General features: G+C 50.8%; 1 protein-coding gene and 1 long non-coding RNA gene across 2 annotated transcripts; one reads left to right on the top strand and one right to left on the bottom strand.

The window, feature by feature from the left end:
• Positions 1-6,844: 6,844 nt before the first annotated feature.
• Positions 6,845-9,060, bottom strand: TWIST1 (twist family bHLH transcription factor 1). The gene is made up of 2 exons (XM_063176699.1): positions 8,130-9,060; positions 6,845-7,530 (listed from the first exon to the last, which is right to left on the bottom strand). Exon 1 carries the CDS (start codon positions 8,740-8,742, stop codon positions 8,173-8,175), a length of 570 nt encoding a protein of 189 aa, XP_063032769.1. The 5' UTR covers positions 8,743-9,060; the 3' UTR covers positions 6,845-7,530; positions 8,130-8,172.
• A 1,424-nt stretch (positions 9,061-10,484) lies between these two features.
• On the top strand, positions 10,485-17,569 carry LOC134416292 (uncharacterized). Its single transcript, XR_010027223.1, has 4 exons — positions 10,485-10,772; positions 12,122-12,231; positions 12,338-12,493; positions 17,476-17,569. It is a non-coding gene; the product is annotated as an uncharacterized LOC134416292 (long non-coding RNA).
• Positions 17,570-19,300: the final 1,731 nt, after the last annotated feature.

Genomic DNA, 19,300 nt, shown 5'->3' on the forward strand with positions numbered 1-19,300 from the left:
TGTCCAGAATTTATACATTTTCACAAACAAAGGAAAGTCTCACTCCTTTTCAAATTCTGACACAAAAAAAAAAATCCCTTTGTTTTCTAAATTGCATTAAAAAATACAATACAAATCATCATTTGCTGAAAATCGTGAGATCAGCTGACTATCCTGAGTCTGTCGTTTATAGAATTAATAGATGAGAAATGAAGGGGGGAGAAAGAAAAGACTCCATTCCTTTAATGAAAAGGGTCCTTTATTTTAAAAAACTTTAAGCATTTTTGCAAGATCATGTGATTGGGACTCAAAGGCAATAAATTTAGATTAAGAATCCCCAGGGATTTCTAGACTGATGCTATCTATTATGGATAGCACCTCAGCCTATTTATCTGCGTTATATACTCCTGCATTGTCATTCTAAAAGTTAACGTGCTTGATATCAGCCTTTTAGCCTTTGAAAATATTTGCATAAAAAGTAAAATAAGGACTGAATAATTTCTGTCCAGCATAATTCAGTGAAAACTCGTCTGTTATTTAATAGGGGTACCTATTATAAAAGCCTCCATCGCAGCTCAAAATTATTATGTCAAATCCACTTGCAGAAACAGATGTGCAGAAATAAGCAAGGCATATCTACAGCTCCTCGAGGTGCTCTGTGAATGAAACACAGGCAGGCTGTTTGCAGGAGTGCGACAGCCCTCGGCCTGCCTCTGGCTCCAGCGGGGATCCTTCCCTTGGCCATTCCCGAGCCGTTCTGCTGGGCTGGCAGAGGGAACACCTTCCGCCCCACCACCTGCCGCCTGCGGCCGCACGGATAACCGCGGACGGCGGGCTCTGACATCCATTTCACATTAAAATACCAGAGGGCTTTCCGGAAAACCGTACAAAAGGAAAAAATGAAAAACCCACCCCGGAACGCAGGGCTGGCATCTACGGAGGGACAGGCTGCGCCTTGCTGCACACGTCGGACAGCTTTTAATTTCCTGGAGAGCCGTGGCTCTGCCCGGGGCCGGGCAGGGTAGGGCAGGGCAGGGCAGGGCAGGGCAGGGGGTCCCTCGCCCACGGACCCCGGGTCCGGGAGCGGCCGCAGAGCCGGGCAGAGCCGGGCACAGCCGAGCAGAGCCGAGCAGAGCCGGGCACAGCCGGGCACAGCCGGGCACAGCCGGGCACAGCCGGGCAGAGCCGAGCAGAGCCGGGCACAGCCGGGCACAGCCGAGCAGAGCCGGGCACAGCCGGGCACAGCCGGCACAGCCGGGCACAGCCGGGCAGAGCCGAGCAGAGCCGGGCACAGCCGGGCACAGCCGGGCACAGCCGGGCACAGCCGGGCAGAGCCGGGCACAGCCGGGCACAGCCGAGCAGAGCCGGGCACAGCCGGGCACAGCCGAGCAGAGCCGGGCAGAGCCGGGCAGAGCCGGGCACAGCCGGGCACAGCCGAGCGCAGCCGGGCACAGCCGAGCACAGCCGAGCACAGCCGGGCACAGCCGAGCAGAGCCGGGCACAGCCGGGCACAGCCGAGCGCAGCCGGGCACAGCCGAGCACAGCCGGGCACAGCCGGGCACAGCCGAGCAGAGCCGGGCACAGCCGAGCACAGCCGGGCACAGCCGGGCACAGCCGAGCACGGCCGGGCACAGCCGGGCACAGCCGAGCACAGCCGAGCACAGCCGGGCACAGCCGAGCAGAGCCGGGCACAGCCGGGCACAGCCGAGCGCAGCCGGGCACAGCCGAGCACAGCCGGGCACAGCCGGGCACAGCCGAGCAGAGCCGGGCACAGCCGAGCACAGCCGGGCACAGCCGGGCACAGCCGAGCACGGCCGGCACAGCCGGGCACAGCCGAGCACAGCCGGGCACAGCCGAGCAGAGCCGGGCACAGCCGAGCAGATCCGCCCTCCTGCGCCGCGCCCGGAGCCCTGGGGGCCGCCAGCCCAGGCTTTCCTCGGTGCACAGGAGCTCCTACCACCTTCAAATAGAAGGCAATTGATTAGTTTCAGTTCTCCTCCCAGGAGAGATCCGATACTTTCCCTGGGATCAAACGGACCCGAGAATAAAGGAGGAGGGCGTCAACCGGCGGGAAAGAAAGAATGAGAAAAGAGAGCGAGAAAGATAGAGAAAAAAAAAAGAGAGAGAAGAATGAACAAGAGTAAGAGATGGAGGGAGAAAGGAAAAAAGATAAAAAGAAAGAAAAGGTAAAAGAAATGGAAGGGAAGGAAGGAAGGAAGGAAGGAAGGAAGGAAGGAAGGAAGGAAGGGAAGAAGGAAGGAAGGAAGGAAGGAAGGAAGGAAGGAAGGAAGGAAGGAAGGAGGAAGGATGGAAAGGAAGGAAGGAAGGAAGGAAGGAAGGAAGGAAGGAAGGAAGGAAGGAAGGGAAGGAAGGAAGGAAGGAAGGAAGGAAGGAAGGAAGGAAGGAAGGAAGGAAGGAAGGAAGGAAGGAAGGAAGGAAGGAAGGAAACTGGATAGGCGCGCTGGAAGAGTATGGCAAGCTGGGATAGAACGGCTGCTTTTTTTGTTACACAAACAAATAAAATGCATTTTTAGTAGAGCCTGCATACTGCACATTTATGTGCAAATACATGCGTATAGAAAAAGAGGAATGATTTATGCTTGAATTTCTGTGAGCCTTTCTCTTCCCAGTGTTTACAAGGCGGGGCTCTATTTGCAAGTTCTACATCTGTTCGCTTCACGTGACATTTTCATAAAAGCTCTAACATCTGGTCAAAATAAACCTCCTTCAGGTACCTGCTTAACTTTTCACATGTCAAAATCCCTTCCCCTCTGAAGCCCTCCTTTCCTTCACGGCTGCAGTCGCGGTATTGCTCCTTTCTTGACTGCTTGTTAATGACTCTGCCTCTGCCCGAAAAGAACAAAGCAACCCTAATCATGAGGGGGCGACCCCGACCCGTCCAAGAGCATCCTTCCTCATCTCGCCCCCTCCCACCTCCGAATTTCCCCGCATTACGAGGGCAGAGCGGGTCTTCTTCCCGCCGCAATATTTCTCTTTGGGATTTCTGCAGCCCAGCAAAGAGGATTTGCGTCCCCACTCCCTCCCCTCCCCCCAAGCGAACCCATAGTCCTGCTCGGGCTAATATTTCTTACGAATGCTGATAATACTCCCAAAGTGAAGTGATCATCATCTAATTGTCCCAAACCTATTTCGTTATTATTTCTGCTGTTATTAATTGCTCCCGATACCTTTGCAGTCGTCTTTATCCCGGCGTGGTTCCCCTGAATTATTTTGGAGTAAAACACTTCTTTTCTTGCCCGTGTCCATACAGTGCAGAAGAGAATTTTTGTAAAGTTTCTGCAAATTTAACGTCACCTCTCTATGAAAAGAGTGAGGAAGTGTCCGCTAACCAAGACAAGACGACTGCGTAGATAACAACAACGCAAGGGCTCCTGAGCGGGCGGAGGAGACAGAGAATTACTAAGAGAAAGGACAGCTTTTTCGCCGATCTGAATATTTAGTTTTGCTTTGCGTTTTATTTCGGATTTTAAAACGGGTGCTACCATCATCGTTAGGTTTCCGCTGCTTTATTGTTCTTGCTCTGTAAAACCGTTCTAAGCCTCCCGCAATGTCGATCACTTGGTCCTTATAAATGGCCGGCTTGTTTGCTTTCAAGAAAGAAAAGGGGGACTTTTCTACAAGTGATTTTAACCTGCTCCACCTTCAAGTGACCTGCCAAATGCTCCTTCTTACTTTATAGACATCTGGGAATTCCATACATGCCTTAAACTCCAATTACACACCTTCTTCAAAGGACACGTGCTTTGATTTGCCAAGAACATTAAGTGGACTGAAGTCGAAAGAAGCTGGTGCAGAAGTTAATGTAAAATACATCCTGTGCCATGTTTACTGCGGGCAGGTTATGCGTGCAGCAAATAAAATAAGTCCTGATGGGATGTGGATGTGTGCGCCTCTTTTTTTTTTCTCTTTTGCTTTAGCCTCCCGGATCCCTTTACGGGGTGGATTGGATTTGCCGTCAGCACCGCCACCACCCGCTTCCCAAAGATGCTAATTTATGGCGGGAGCGCTCTCGCTCTCCCGGCGGGTCTGCTGCCTCTCGGAGCGGGCAGGTGAGGGGAGAGCCGTGTGAGCCGGGCCGGTGCAGCCGCCGAGAGGAGCCGGGGGAGCAGCGGAGCGGGAGCTGAGCCCGTTCCCGGGAGCGGCCGGGCCCCGGGAGGCAGGTGCCCGAGCTGCCGCCGCCGCCGCAGGTGAGTCCCTCTCCCCCTGCGCTTTTCCGTGACTTTTGCGCCCCCGCCCTCTCCCTCCGTTTCCCCCCACATCCCCACGGTGCGTTTGTTTGTTTTTCTTAAAATTACAGATGCAGGGAAAACCGCCTGACATCATGGGAGCGGGACAAGAGCGCACTTTGAAGGGCTCCTGGGCAGGACTTCAAGTGAAATCATACTCCGGGGAGGAATCCGATACGGGCTCGGAGAAAGCAGCGGGGCGGCCCCTGCCAAGCCCAGGAATGTGCGGAGCCCCCCGCCCGCCGCCCCGCAGGAGCGCAGCGCCGGCACCGCCGCGGCCGCGGTGCCACCGGACCTCTCTCTCAGCCTGAGAATAAACGGGACAGATCGATGCCTCTGAGCAAATAGCGAAATCAATCAAGGTTTCTAAAGGCAGAGTTAATTTTCCGATTGCCAGAGTGTTTAAAATTCCCAGAAGGCAAATTAATATACATATTATTTCTTTTTTCCTTCAGTAAGCCTGACGCTGACTTAATCGTTTTTGGCTCTAGCTCGGGGAGCACCAGGCATCTGCAGTCCTCAATTTCAACCCAGGAAAGGGTACGCCCTGAGTTTTAAAACAGGTTTATCTATTTTTTATGATTTATTTTTTTTAATGAGGCAGAGGGCAGAGGTAGCGGTTGTCAGCCGGGAAGGAGCACCGGCTGAGTGCCTGCTGCCCAGGAACGCTGCCGCGCCGGCAGGGACCCGCTCGGAGGGACACAGAAGCGAGAAAGGCAGACCTGCCGGTGGCAGGAGCCCCACGGATAGGAATTGGGGATTTTCCTCACTCGGGTGTTCAGCTTGCTGGAAAGGTGTTGACCGGCTGGCCCAGAGGCCTCTTGCCAGCTGCAAAAGAGCCAGTCAGGTTTCAGTCCATCAAGCGGGGCCTCTCCCGATTTCTGAGGCCGAGCACAGTTTGATTCGTGGCTTTTAGAGTGCACTTGATTCCTCGTTCATATTTCGCAGGAATACCCTTCCACAAAACACGCCTTCCCTTCAGCACCGAGCAGCTCGTCTGGTTGGTTGTTTTTTTTTCATTCCCGGAACCTGTTTTCTTCCTAAATATGAGGAGTTTTCCCCACCTTTCCCTGGTGTGATTTCTTCCCCAAAAGGAACAACCGAGACCTTCTATAAGCTCCCAAATCCCCCTAGCTCCACTGCCAAAGCTGCGCCGGCTCCCCGTGCCTCTCGCCTTCGCTGCAGCCGGGGTAACGCAGGCAGACTTTACCTGCTCCTCGGCAGCATTGGGGCCGGGGGTTCGGGGTCTCTGAGAGGGCAGCTGCGGGTGCCAGGGTGCCGGGGAAAGGCAGCGACCCCTCGGGAGCTCGCAGCGGCTTCCCCTCCTCTCCATCACTGAGAGCTGCGACCACCGGGGCCGTCATCTAATTTTCAAGTGCTCGCTAATCCTTCAGTGCAAACAAGCGCTGCGAACTCTCCACTGTAAACACCGCGCACCGGTTTAAAATACGCCCAATATTATATTCACAACAGTGCTATGTGGGTAACAGACGGCAATATGTGAATGTGGAAACAAATACAGGAAATAAAGTCAACTCATGGGCTATGCGAACAGGCTCTGTCTTGGAAAAGCACCCCATCCCATTTACCCCAGACTTGGGCCAGCAGAGTCCCCGGCTCCACGGAGGGCCCAGCTCAGCGCCCAGGGCCGCAGCGCTCCCCGTGCACCTTTCGCGGCCACGGAGGGGCAGGAGGCGCCGCTCCCCCCTCCTGCCCGGCTGCCAAGCGCTGGGAGATAAGCGAGTGACAGCAGAGACAATCAGCTGTCCGGTTATAGGGGCTGGGGTTTGGATCGTCTTGTTATGTTTTCTGGGGTTCTTTTTACGACTTCCCTTTCCCCTTCCTCCCAAGCCCTCAGATCTGGAGGTTCCCTCTCTGTTGCAGTCGGGTTCTCGCCGCATGCTGGGACCCCGCGGAAAGCGTGGTGAAAAGAAAGAGGGGCAATGTGCGCCCTGCACGTAGAGAAGGAGAAGAGTGGGGTTAGAGTATCCCTCCGTGCTTTGCCAAACGAAAATGTGATCGCTAGTATATATATATTATATAAAACCCTAGAGAGCAGAGCAGTCAAACATCACTTCCACCGGAAAGCCCCACTCGCTAGACACTTCCCTATTTCAATCTCACTTTCTTTTGCTTTCCCTTTGGATGGACGAATCCCTGTTTAACACCCATGCCGCTTCTTCAGCGATATCAGCAAAAGTACCTGCGCCGGGGGCTGGGAAACGGGCCCTGCTCCTGCCTCGCATCTGGGGGCAAAGCACCAAGGCGCGGATAGAGCTCGGCTGCTGCGAAAACTGCGCTCCCCACACAACTCCGCCGTGCCTGGCGAGAAGATTAAAGGGCGAGAGAAAGAGAGAAGAGACAACACCTTCCTCTGCAGATGCAGTGAGCTTCAGCACAGAATAATAAAGCTGTCTCAATAAATAACCTGCCTGTGTCTGTCAGTAGCTAGTTTATTTGCGTTTTTCGCCTGGTTTGTTTATACTAGTGCCCCCTCCCTCTTGGGTGTCTTTACAGCTCAACAAGCAGGTATTTATCTACAGCTCTAACCCTGAGTTCTCAGAGACACCAAACTTTAAGGTTATTAAAATTTCAATCATATTTATTTATTGCAGAAAAATAATATACAATGATATTTACAAAACAATCATAAAAATAGGAATGCATTTAGACACCGGATCTATTTGCATTTTAACATGGGTCATCAATAAATAAATAAAATGTTTAATTTTTTTTCTCAGAGGAAAAATATTAATAATAAAAAAGTTAGGAACCGGGTATATGACAGTTTGAGCCCAGCTTATTCCCCCCTAAAAAAAAAATTAAAAAAAAATAAAAAAGGTTTTCATCTCTACAGGGATATTTTTGGTTGGCTGCTTGGTTTCATTCAAGAATGAAGAAAGTCCACAATAATGTATTTCCTTTCATCAGTGGCTCATAAGCACGACCTCTTGGGAATGCATGCATGCAAAAAAAAAAAAGGGCAAACAAAAAAAAAGTTCGATTCCAACATTCTTCGTCAAAATTAAAAAAAAAAATAAAATCGAACGATTCAGACTTCTATCAGAATGCAGAGATGTGTGGATTGTACCGACGCCCAGAGGGTAGTCACTGTCCAAAGCCCTTCTCTCTTTCTCTTTCCTTAAGTGCTCCCCACGCCCTGCTTTGAATTTGGATTTTACTCTTCTAATTTCCAAGAAATCCTTGGCACATTTTTTGGTTGGAAAAGATCAAAAAAAAAAATCGTATCCAACTTCAGAGTCTCTAGATTGTCCATTCTCTCCTTCTGTGGGAACAATGTCATCTGCAAAAACCCAAAAAGGGCGGAAAACTCGTTACTGAAACGAAAGTTACACAGACATCTACCTACACCTCTCTGTCTCTGGAAATCGCGCATCGGGCAGGAATGGAGAAGGGCGAGCTCGCCGTGCGGGCGGCGCGGTGACCGTGTGACACCCCAGCCTGGCGGTGCCTGGTGTCAGGGCCGAGGGAAGGGACAGGGCGGTAGGAAACCCTTATCGGGCAGCGCAACGGGAGGACAAGGATTCACTTCAAAATACGAGCGGCAGCGGCGGCGGCGGCGGCGGCAGCAGGAGCCATCCCAGCAGCCCCGCTGGCTCCGCAGCGTTTGGTGGAAAAGCGATCTCAGGCCGGCCCCATCTGGCTGGGGCACACCCGCCGCGTCCCGCCCGCAGCCCGGCCACGCGTGGGCCCGGGGGCTCGGGCCGCGCAGGAGGAGGGACGGCCGCGCCGGGGGAGGCCCCTCCGGCCGCCCCGCTCGGGCAGCCAGGCCCTGCGGCGGCTGCGGGCCCTCTGCCCCACGGCCACGCGTGCCCGGCTCACGGCGCGGCCTCTGGCCTCCCTCCCCGCTTCCTCCCGCCGGGTTCGGGGTCCCTGCCTTACCTAGGGCTCCTGCCGGGGGGATGCGGGTGGGGGACGCCGCCTGCTAGTGGGATGCGGACATGGACCAGGCGCCCTCCATTCTCCACACCGAGAAGGCGTAGCTGAGCCGCTCGTGGGCCACATAGCTGCAGCTTGCCATCTTGGAGTCCAGCTCGTCGCTCTGTAAGACCTGGTAGAGGAAGTCGATGTACCTGGCCGCCAGCTTGAGGGTCTGGATCTTGCTCAGCTTGTCCGAGGGCAGCGTGGGGATGATCTTCCGCAGGGCGGCGAAGGCTTCGTTCAGCGACTGCGTGCGCTGCCGCTCCCGCACGTTGGCCATGACCCGCTGGGTCTGCAGCTCCTCGTAGGACTGGGGGCTGCCGCCGCCGCTGCTGCTGCCGCCGCCGCCGCCGCCCCCGCCCGCCCCGCACTTCTTGCCCCGCTTGCCTTGGGCCGGGCTGCACGGCTCGTCCGCGGCCCCGACGGCGCCGCCGGCGCTGCGGCGGCTGGAGCGGCGCTTGCGCCCCCCTCTCTTGTTGTTGGGCAGCTGCTGCCGGTCCGGCTCCTCTTCGCTGTTGCTCAAGCTGTCGTCGGCGGGGGAGACTGGAGAGTTTGACTCGTCCTGCTGCATCATCTCTGGGGGGAGACGCGAGAAGCGGGCCGGGAGGGGGGGGAGGGCAGGGAGAAGAGGGGGGCACCTAACCCGCCAGCTCCCCCTTGATCGGCTGCTTCGCTGGCCTGCGAGGAGAAGGAGGAGGGAAGGAAGGAGGGAGGACCTCACTTTGGGGGGAGGGGGGATGGCATCAGGATCCAAGAGCAAAAAAATAAAAAGGCCAACCAAAAAAAAAATCCCTCCCGATCCCTCCTTGGAGCCCCTTCGAGGTGTCTGGGATTGGGAGAAAGTTGAAGACTTGGAGGTTCTTATAGCTCCTGCTGGCGGAAAGTTTGGGGGCAGCAGTGTCATTGGCCTGACGTGGAGAGGAGGGACTTTTGCTGAGTTTTATAGGAAAGTTTCCGCTTCCCCCCCTCCACGCCCTCCCCCAATTATTTTTTTCAAGCCATTCACAAGTGATCTGCCATCCCCACACGCACGCACATACATCCTTACCCCAAGCTCTTTCTCCGTTTCCCTCTCCGCGGTTTCTCTCTCAAACTCCTCCGCATAGCGCTCGGCTTTGGGGTGGTGCTGAGGGCCGGGCCGGGAGGTTTTGGGGGTGCCCAGCCCCCGAGCGCTGCTGCGGAGGGCTCAGCGAGCCCCTCAGTGCCCGTGCTGGGGACAACAGCCCCGAGCGGCCGGGGAGAGCCCGCACCTCTCGGGCTTTCCTCGCTGCAGCGGGCACGGCTGTAGAGAAAAGAAGGAAATGGGAATTACCCGCGGGGCAGCATCCAGGCGCATCCTAATTTTGACCCGCTTTAGCGCTTCCCAATCACTGAGCGCCCCGGGATCTCCCTTGCCGAGGGAGTCGCACATTTCTGGGCTGGGGAGGGGTGGTGGCACAGCCTCGTCCTGCCAGGCTGGGGGACTGCGCTCGGAGAAAGCCATCTGCACGGGTGGAAGCAGCCGGGAAACCAAGCATTGGCTTCGTACATGCATAAGCACCAGTCCTTGAGCTCGTCTTAAGAGAAACCCGGGAGGATCCGCGTCTCCAGCCTGGCACACTGGGAGACGGGAAGGTGTACAGACTCTTTTTGCCCGCACTCTCAGTGTGCTGACCATTCACTTCAGTCCGTCCTCCCACGAGGCGCCCGAATCCGGCACTTCCTGGGAAAAGAGATTATTTATTTTAATTTCTCTTCTATGTCTGCAGCCAAAGCTATTTCTTCCCATCCCCCGCCTTTGTGCCTCCTTCCCCGCTCGCTGGCAGCACAGAGCAGGTGGTGTGTCTTTTTAACAACAGCTCAGATTCAAACGGGGAATGCCTGGGAGGGAAAGCTAGAAATTGCCGTCCATCAGTGAAGGGGGTGAAGCTCTCTTTGCTCCCGGCGTGGGGACCGCGCTCCTCCTTTGCCGGCCTGGCAGCGGCCGCCGGCACGGGCACGGCCGGGAGCGGAGCGGGCAGCGCAGAGCGGCAGAGCCTCCCGGCTTGCCTGAGGTGTGAGGGCGGGCAGGGCGAACGGAATGGCAGAGGAGCGATAAATCCCGGGCATGAAATAAAGCGAGGCTTCTGGAAGAGCGCTGGCATCTTCACCGGGAAACAGACTCGTCTCTCTCCTCTGCCTGGGGACTGACTCCCTTTCCTCCGGGCAGAGGCGGCCCATCCCGGGAGCGGCCGGGGCCCGCACCCTGCTCGCCGCCCCGAGGGGCAGCGCCCGCCCCGGCCCCGCCGCAGCTCCCGGAGCTGTCCCGGCGCCGCTCCCTTCGCTGCCCCTCTCGGAGACTTCTCCTTCCTGGGTCTCCATCCCGGGGAGCGAGCACATAGCAGCCCGCCCAAAACCTTCTCTTTTGGGAAACAGCTGGAAAAAGGACCGGGAAGGCAACAGGGACCGCCTTAGCCGGCAAGGGAAGGCACACAGCCGGCGCACAGACCCGCAGCGAGCCTGCACAGCTTTCCCGGCTTTTGGCTTGTCCCTGCTGTGTCTTCTGCGATCACAGGCCTCTTCACTCAGCTTAACACTGAGAGCTTCAGGGGGTCTCTTGCATTGGCAACAGCTGCTGATCCCAAGGTAAGAAGAGCTGGCTCTCCTTTCACCTCCCTTTCACCAACAATTTTGTCTGTACCTCCAACCTCCTCTGGGGTGTTGAGCAGTGTCATTACAGAAGAAATGTTGGGAAAAGTGGCAATGAGCATCTGTAGGTGGCTCCAGGGGCCGGCCTTCCTTCCTTCCTTCCTTCCTTCCTTCCTTCCTTCCTTCCTTCCTTCCTTCCTTCCTTCCTTCCTTCCTTCCTTCCTTCCTTCCTTCCTTCCTTCCTTCCTTCCTTCCTTCCTTCCTTCCTTCCTTCCTTCCTTCCTTCCTGCCTTCCTTCCTGCCTTCCTTCCTTCCTGCCTTCCTTCCTGCCTTCCTTCCTGCCTTCCTTCCCTCATTCTTCTTATGGGAAAAAAAATACCACAGGACAAAACCAAACCTGGATAGTTATTACCTTGCTGGGAATGGGATGCTGCTTGAAATGAGGGAGGGGCAGCGTCTCCTGAGCTGATTTGGCGGGATGCACGACATGTCTGGGCAACCTGAACTTTGAATGGGATGCAGGACATCACCTGCTTGTCATGGGGCGGGAGGAGGGTGTGTAGAGCAGGGTGAAGGAGTCAAGGATACATGGGGAAGTAGTAGTATTACATGGTTTGTAAAAATAGAAAACATGGAGAAATGCAGGGATGGGGTTGAGGAGAGAGGAGTAGTTGACCATAGTAGATGGCTGGGCTTAGTGTCAGCTGCTCTTTGTGTAAACTGCAGCAAAAGCAACAAGCAGTGTTTAACAGGACCTGTGACCTGCATACTGCTGTATGAATGAGACTGCACAACCCTCCCCCCTTCCTCCCATCACCATCTTCATTTTGGTTTTTGTTTTATTTCTGACTCCCAAATTATGGGCTCAGGAGCAAAGACATATAAGCCCATGATGTTACTGTCAAGACCCACACAGGGGTGAAGGGGCCAGATGAGCTGTGGTGGCAACAACCTGTCCCAGGGGACTTGGGCTGGGCTGGGCTGGTTGTGGGAGCCTGCCTGGATCCCCCAGGCCTGCTGGCAGGCAGCAGCCCTGCTGGAGTGTGTGAAGCTGTGTTGGGAGGAGGGTGGATGTGTCAGAAAGTCATGTCTGGGGGTCTGTGTGAGAGATAAAGACATACTGGTGTGTTTGTAGGTGAGGATGTGTTTGTGTGTACATGAGTGTACTGTTGATCTTTTCAGTGTGAGCACACATATATATATGTCAGGAGGGAAGGGGAGTGAAGTCTGTGCAGAGATTAAAGAAAATCAAATTCTGGTTTATTTTGAAATCTACAGTTTTGATGGGGATTGAGGTGCAGCCTTTGCATTTCACATTAAATAATAATTTTATTTTATTTATGCAGTGTTAAACCATCTGTTTTGAACCTCCACTAAGCCACTAAGGTAGTTCTGCAGACCACTTTGGAGCATGGGATGTCATGTCCTGTTCTTCTCTATGCAAGGCATGGCTTAGGTAAGAACTCTCCTGGCTCCTTGCGCAGAATTTCAACTGTTTCACTCTTTGGTGGTAACAAGCAAAACTGCAAACAAATCCATGGCCTTTCTATCGATACTTCCAGGTCCATTCCTGCAAGCTTCCCTGGGCCTCAGCTCAGAAAAATATGTGTTGTAGGATGAACTCTTACATGGAACACTGGCAGGACCCAGAGCTCTTCAGCATTTTGTCACCTCTGCAGAAAGGTACAACACTGGTAAAGCAGCCATCTAGATTACAGGTATGGCTGTGAACTGAGCTAAATAATGGCAAACTCCTGGTAGGAAGAAATGAGGAGTAAGCTGTTCTCTGATGATCACTGCAGTCATGGTTGATCACAGGGAAACAGCTGTAAAGGATGGCCCCACCTTGATGCCAGCCCTTCTGTGGGCACCCATTAACTGTTGGGACACTCACAGGATGGGACAAGCAGTATTTGCCTTATCCAGGCCAAAATGTCAAAGCTCTTGAGGGGAGTAGGTCAAAAGGTTGATTCGTTGCTTGATTTCTAAGAATGAATGAATGAAAGGCCCAATTTTATCTGCCTGTTTATAAATCAGTGCAGAAGTTTAAGAACTAATGTGCTCAAGATCTGGTGGTTGCAACTACAATGTTGCCCCTCATCAATGTGCTAAACAGATTGTGCATGCACACAAATTACAGTTGGATTGCAATAACGTTGTTCTGTATTCCCCATACAGCAAGCACATACACATGTAAATTGGGTCACAAAGGCTGTTTACTGTGGTAAAACTCTCGCTGCTGCTGATTCCTTGGAATATTGAGCAATGTCTTGCATCCATGCATGCCTAGAGACAGCCTGCCTGCGTGGTTTTGATGCCGACGCCTTCAATCGGGTGTTTTCTCAGAGGTTTTACTTTATGTTGCAAAGACCACTGAAATTAATTGAAGTTTCCCTACTAGTTTCCACAGCCAGGTATTTTAATTTGTATGGGTTCTAGGTGAAACCCTGGTCAGGACCATAACCCCTTCAAAAGGGATGAGAGAGGACCTAGCAACTTTGTCCACTGGCGTTTATGCTGTAATTTGCTCCGTGTAGGAAGCACACCGGGAAACAGGTTGGCAACTCTCACTGTGCCTGGTACAAATTTCTGCTCAGCAACAGCAAACAGGCAGAATCCATGTAAAAAGGGTATGAGAGCAGGACCCATTTCCCATCTTCTTTCACATCTTTCTTCCTTCCTATCACCGCGGCAGCTCATACAACCAAGGAAAAGCTGATAAGCATCTCCCGTCATTGGTCCGGCGTGGGTGGGCGCGGCTCAGCTCGGCCCGGCCCGGCTCGGCTCGGCTCGGCTCGGTCCGGCTCGGCTCAGCTCGGCCCGGCCCTGCTCGGCTCGGTCCGGCTCGGTCCGGCCCGGCTCGTCTCGGCCGGCGGGGCTGGGGCGGCGGGGCCGTGCCGGGCCGTGCCGGGCCGTGCCGGGCCGTGCCGGGCCGTGCCGGGCTGTGCGGCCGGCGGCCACCGGAGGGCACGATTCCCCGCCGGCCCCGCCGCGCTCCGGGCGAGCCGCTGCCGCCCGGGCCGGAGCGAGCCCCGTCCGGCTGGGGCACCCGAGCTTCGGGGCCGTGCGGGGCTGCCCGCCCCTCCCGGCTCTGCTCGCTGCGCTTCAGCCGTTCCCGAGTGGTTTTTCTCGCTGAGCTGGCCGCAGCGCCGCTGCCCATCCCGGGGCGGCCGTGCTGGGTCCTGGGGGGAGATCCGGGACACGGATCCCCGCGGACACACGGACACTTCCCACGGGTGGGCTTCCAGCTGCTGGCGCTTTGACACTCCGTTCGGAAGCTCAGAAAAACAGATGAATAACGCGCAGTTCCTCAAACGAGCAGTTTCATTGTCAAAATTGCTACAATGGTTATTTAATTTTTAAGGTCGTGTGGCCGTTCATGTGGAAGTCCCAGCAGCTTGCTGCCACGAAAGGGTGCGACAGCGTTGTTCCCGGTGCTCCCAGTGTTCCCAGTGTTCCCAGGGCTCCCATCCCTCCCGCCCCTGGGCCGGCGGCAGGGAGCGCTGCGCCCCCCGCGCACCGGCCCTCGGCATCTCCTGCATCCATCCCCGGCTCCCGGCCCTCGGTCCTGTGCAAGGCCGAGAAATACCTGTACGCTATCGACAAAAGAGCAAGCCCACACAGGAGACAGGTCTCCCAATAAATTAAGTTCTCAGATTATTTTCAGCACGTGTTTTTATACAAAATCTTTTATTCAGATCCAGAAATAATTCCTGGCTGTAAATGGGGCTATTTAAGCAGATCCTAAGTACTCGGTGCAAGCCTGAGTGGTATCCTCTCATGTATCCTAGACAAGACCAATCCTTCCCATCACAAGAGATCAACATATCTAATGCTGTGGCGGAGTTCTGCCCCTAATTATGCCTCTGGGTCTTGTTTATGTGGTTTCACATCTAAATCTGAAAAGACCACTTAGTAAAACAATCTTATCTACACTCCAGGGAATAACAGTTATTTTTATTAATAATGGAGCTTATTGGCTATTTCAGCTCCTTTGATTTTTTTTCTTTTCCATCTTTACCTTCTTTCCCGAACTATATCAACATAATTTATTTTTGTGTTCTTCTTGCTCCCACACATTACTCAAATCTATATACTCAGTCTCTCACTACTTGGCCCAAGGAAACTCCATTAAACTTCAGGCCCTTTTAGCCACAAATTCTGCTTTTTTCTTCCAAGGTGGGGGAAAATGCACCTCCAGCACTGGTGATGGATAAAGCATTCCATAAAGCCTTCTTCTTATGGGTGGACTCAAATATCCCACAGCTCAAGCAGTTAGAATCAGAGCCATAGAGCCAGAATTCCACCATGGAAGTGGGCTTTCACCCTGTTAGCCGTGTCTGCAACCCTGGGGAAAATCCCCACCCCTGCTTCCTACTGTATGTGGTCTCCTTTAGGATTTCAGGTGCTCTTGGAATCTCTCAGATGAAAATGAAAAAGAGATCATGCGAGAAGTAACCATAACTCATCATTCATAAATAATCATAGAAATTCAGTAGGCAGGATAATAGGCTGGTTTTTACATCCAAAATGGGCAGCAAATTCTGGTATGAGGGGAAGAGCATGGAAGGTCATCCCAACATACACATATGATTTCCAGGGCAAAGGAAATGGTTTTATTTCCTTGGTAGGCTGATTGAATACCAGGTCCCCAAACAGGAACCCATCCATCTTCTCCTCCTGGCCATAGACCACATGGGCCACGAATGCAGCCATGCAGAGGAGGTGAGCCTGGAGGGGAAATGTTCACAGAAATGGACTCCCACCTCACTCTTTCCACAGTTACCTTACTTCCAAAAGACACCTACTCAGAGCTAGAAAACTTTTGAGGGAGAAGGGGTTTATTTCCATCTCTGAATTTCCTCTCAGAAAAGGCAATGAGCATGCATCAAAGTTTACATATTCCTTTCTACATGGGGAGAAAGGAATATAATGTTATTATATATTATAATTGTTTTGTGCTATAGGCTATCAGCTATGGGCTATCAACTAATGATCTGCTATCCATAATTTCTCCTCATTTTACTCCCCCAATCTCATTTTCCTTCCTCCATGATATAGGATGATGATTAGGTTACCTTGCTCACAAAGGACTGATCTGTCCATTGGTCCACATCCTAGCTTTATTTTCTGACCAAAGATCATATAGTAGGTCAACAATGAAGGTGATGTAGAGTACAAATCTCAGTTACAAATTCCAAAGGCAATTTTCCAGAGAGGTAGTAGTGCATTGATATGTTAAAGTAAATTAGAACACATTCACTGTTCACGTATCTGTGTACATACTTGGCTATTTATGAAGTCTGACCTCCAAACAAACATCTGTACTTGTATTTATGCAAAATACGGCACTGCTTCTGCCTTGAAAAGTGTCTATATCAAACATTCTCATGCCAAAATCTACTATCTGACCTTGCAGCACTAAAAATAGTTCATGTCAGAAGCAGAGAAATATTTGTTTCTCCTTTTAGAACATTTGTGCTTACATTCATTAAGGACTCAGTCCAAAGTCCTTTGATGTCAAGGAGACTGTTTCAGTGGCCTTTGGATCAAGTCTTAAAAAGGGTCAATTAAACTTTAAATAAAATAAAAATTATAATGGGTCCAGCCTAAGAGAATAAGAGATATGTAAGAAAGGCTGCCTTTGGAGTAAAGCATCACTCATTATTCTCTAATATTTAGTTGAACTTGTGGAATTTTTCATTATTAAAACAATGATCATTTTCAATAAAGTTATAATTAATTTTTATTCTTCAGAACATCCACATTTTTCTGCATAGTAGAAATGTTGTTGCTGACCTAGTAAGTGCAAGGATGCTTTGAGCTCAGTAGGGCATGTATGGACTGGGCCCTAAGCAGTAAGATATGGCCCAGATTTTCAAAGCCAGAGCAGAGACCTAATTCCAAAACACTCTTCTGATTCTAAAATATGTTCAAGTTTTTGTCTCACTTCATATTAGAGCAACTCAGTATTTTCTAATGTCTGATCTAATGTTAGACTTTGTTTTTCACATTTTGCAAAAGGATTAATGCAGCTCTTGACAACAGCAGATGCTGAAATTAACATGAAGGTAGAGGATGTTCAATGGAATATAGCAGGGGCTTTAATTGAAAACAGTGAACTTTATTGTTCAGTTGGTAATCCTTTTCTCTACAAAAATGCATAGTGTTTAGAGCATCCATTTTGATAAAAAAGAAACCAGTATTAAAACAAGCTACAGCCTCACAGAGCTTACTGCTCTGCTTGCTTGTAATCACTGTATCAGAGACTTGAGTAATTGGAATGACATATGTCTGCAGGAATTTTTGCTGAATCTGAGTTATTTGACAGTAGAATGTTCATCATTCCTTCCAAACAGATAGAAGTTTGATCAATTATATTTCAGTGGCTTACAGCCATATGCTATCTGCAGTGACATTTATGATCTATTTTTCTTATCCCCAAATGGCCTTCAACCTAGCAGTTATCTGCCAACATGTTAAAGTTTTGGTCAGTGAAAATCCCTTAGTGTCTTGGAAAGATTCATGATGTTGTCTTTTGGCCAAAGTCCATTATGGGTAACTACAACTTTATCTACATTCAACGTATGTAATTGAGTGGCTGTGGTATGGCACACTGTCATTTGGCTTCATTTCAATCAACTAAGATAACTCTCTGTATTTTCTTTCCTATAACACTGTGTCATGTTGCTGCAAAAAGTGAAACAGCTGCCACATTCTCCTTATTGAGGGTGCATCACAGAATGGGCTGTTTCTTCTGAGAGGACAACACAGCCTCCAGTTTGGCAGGTAAACTTTTGCAGCACCAAATCCTTCCATCCGTGGTTTCATGTTGTCAGTTCGTTGCAGGAACTAATAGTCTGGTCTAGATGTCAAACTATCTGATTTGTTAGTGTAGCTGGCAGGTTAACTGTCTAAGTCCTGCCATTTCCTCACAGAATTCACTGTGGGTAGAAAATTTCATCCAAAAAAAAAAGAAAAATAACCATGTTTAAAGATTAGATGCACTATTGGGAAATTAAGTTCTTAAAGCTAAATCAGATGTACGATAGGAAGCAGCTCATAATTGCTCACATTAAGGGTAAAGGGCCAACCCAAAGGCATATAGACAGGAGGAAAAAAGGCAATACAGTCACTCAGCTATTACTGTGAGAAACAACCTTTCAAATTCCCACTGATCTAATGTGTATCAGAAACAAGTTACACTGCTATGAAGAGGTAGAAGATGCTTTTTCATTCTTTGTGGTTATGGGAATGGAAGGCATTGTATTTCTTTGCCATATCCCTCCCAAACTGTTCCTTGCGGAAAAAAATGATTTCTGCTGCTCCTTAAGTCATAGAAGTTAGTAAAATATTATATGACAAAAAAGTTGCCATTAAACGGTGCTCAAGAGCGTTTGAAAATGGCATGTGAAATCCATGCTGGAGTAGGTGCTGCTGTAAGGGCATCAGGATTGAAGGGAATGGATTAGCAGCTCCCCAGTAACGGCTGTGGCACCACAAATGATGCAAGTAAGCACCACCCCATTTGCAATACAGACACCAGAGATTAACACTGTGCAGCCAGTAGTAGCATTATACATGGAGTGGAAAGAAACCACAGCAAACATAGGTTTGTGTTTTCACTGGGTTTTCACTAAAGAACCTCCATGGTGCCACCTGCATTTCCACCATGCTACTGCAAGGTGATCATTACCAACCTCTGGGAAGACTTTGTGTCATTTCAAAATGTGTCTCTGGATGTTTTCAGCAAAAGAAAATACCTTGTGCATAAAATCTTCTCTTTTCATCTCTGAGGTCACATTTCATCTTTGGGGTGATATTTGGTGTTTATATGCCATGAAAGTGATTCAGAAACCCTCACAATAAATATTTTTAATGACCCATGGCTTCAGAAGAACTGTGTTCTGTAAGGTGAAGCAGAATTGAAGTGACTGTCATTAGAACTTTTCCTCTGTGGTGTCCTTCTCAGGTAGCTGTCATGTCTTTCCAGCTTGAAGGCAAAAAAACCTGGTCTTATCCACCAAAAATCTCTCCAGTCAAATATTTGGCTCATGCACTGAATCCTTAAAATAATTTGGTCAATAGTATGCAAAAGATTCATGTTTCTTCTACTCTCAAAAACAAGATGAGAAATTTATCTGGTTTTGTTTTGGTTTGTTTATTTGGGGATTTTTGGGCTTGGTTCAGTTTATGTATTTCAGGAGATATGCCTGCACATTTTAAATTTTTAAAGTATGACAAATGTTGTGTGTTCTCTCTATAGCTTTGGTAGAACTTATTTCTCTCCAAGGGCAAACCCCATGCTGTTAACATCACAAAACTTCCTCAGCATAATGGGGCTCAGTCTATAGATATGAGAGTTGTAATCTGAAAGGGGATTCTGAAATAATTTTTTTCCTGCACGTCTGAAACATGTAACGGTGAGAACTGACTTGTGCTGTTGTCGACCCATGTTCAGCTGACAGAATAATGCAACGAATAGGTGGATGTTTCCAAATTTAACACCTTGGGGCTGGTAAAGG

The sequence above is a fragment of the Melospiza melodia genome, chromosome 1, assembly GCF_035770615.1.
Source record: "Melospiza melodia melodia isolate bMelMel2 chromosome 1, bMelMel2.pri, whole genome shotgun sequence".
Taxonomy (NCBI): Eukaryota; Metazoa; Chordata; class Aves; order Passeriformes; family Passerellidae; genus Melospiza; species Melospiza melodia.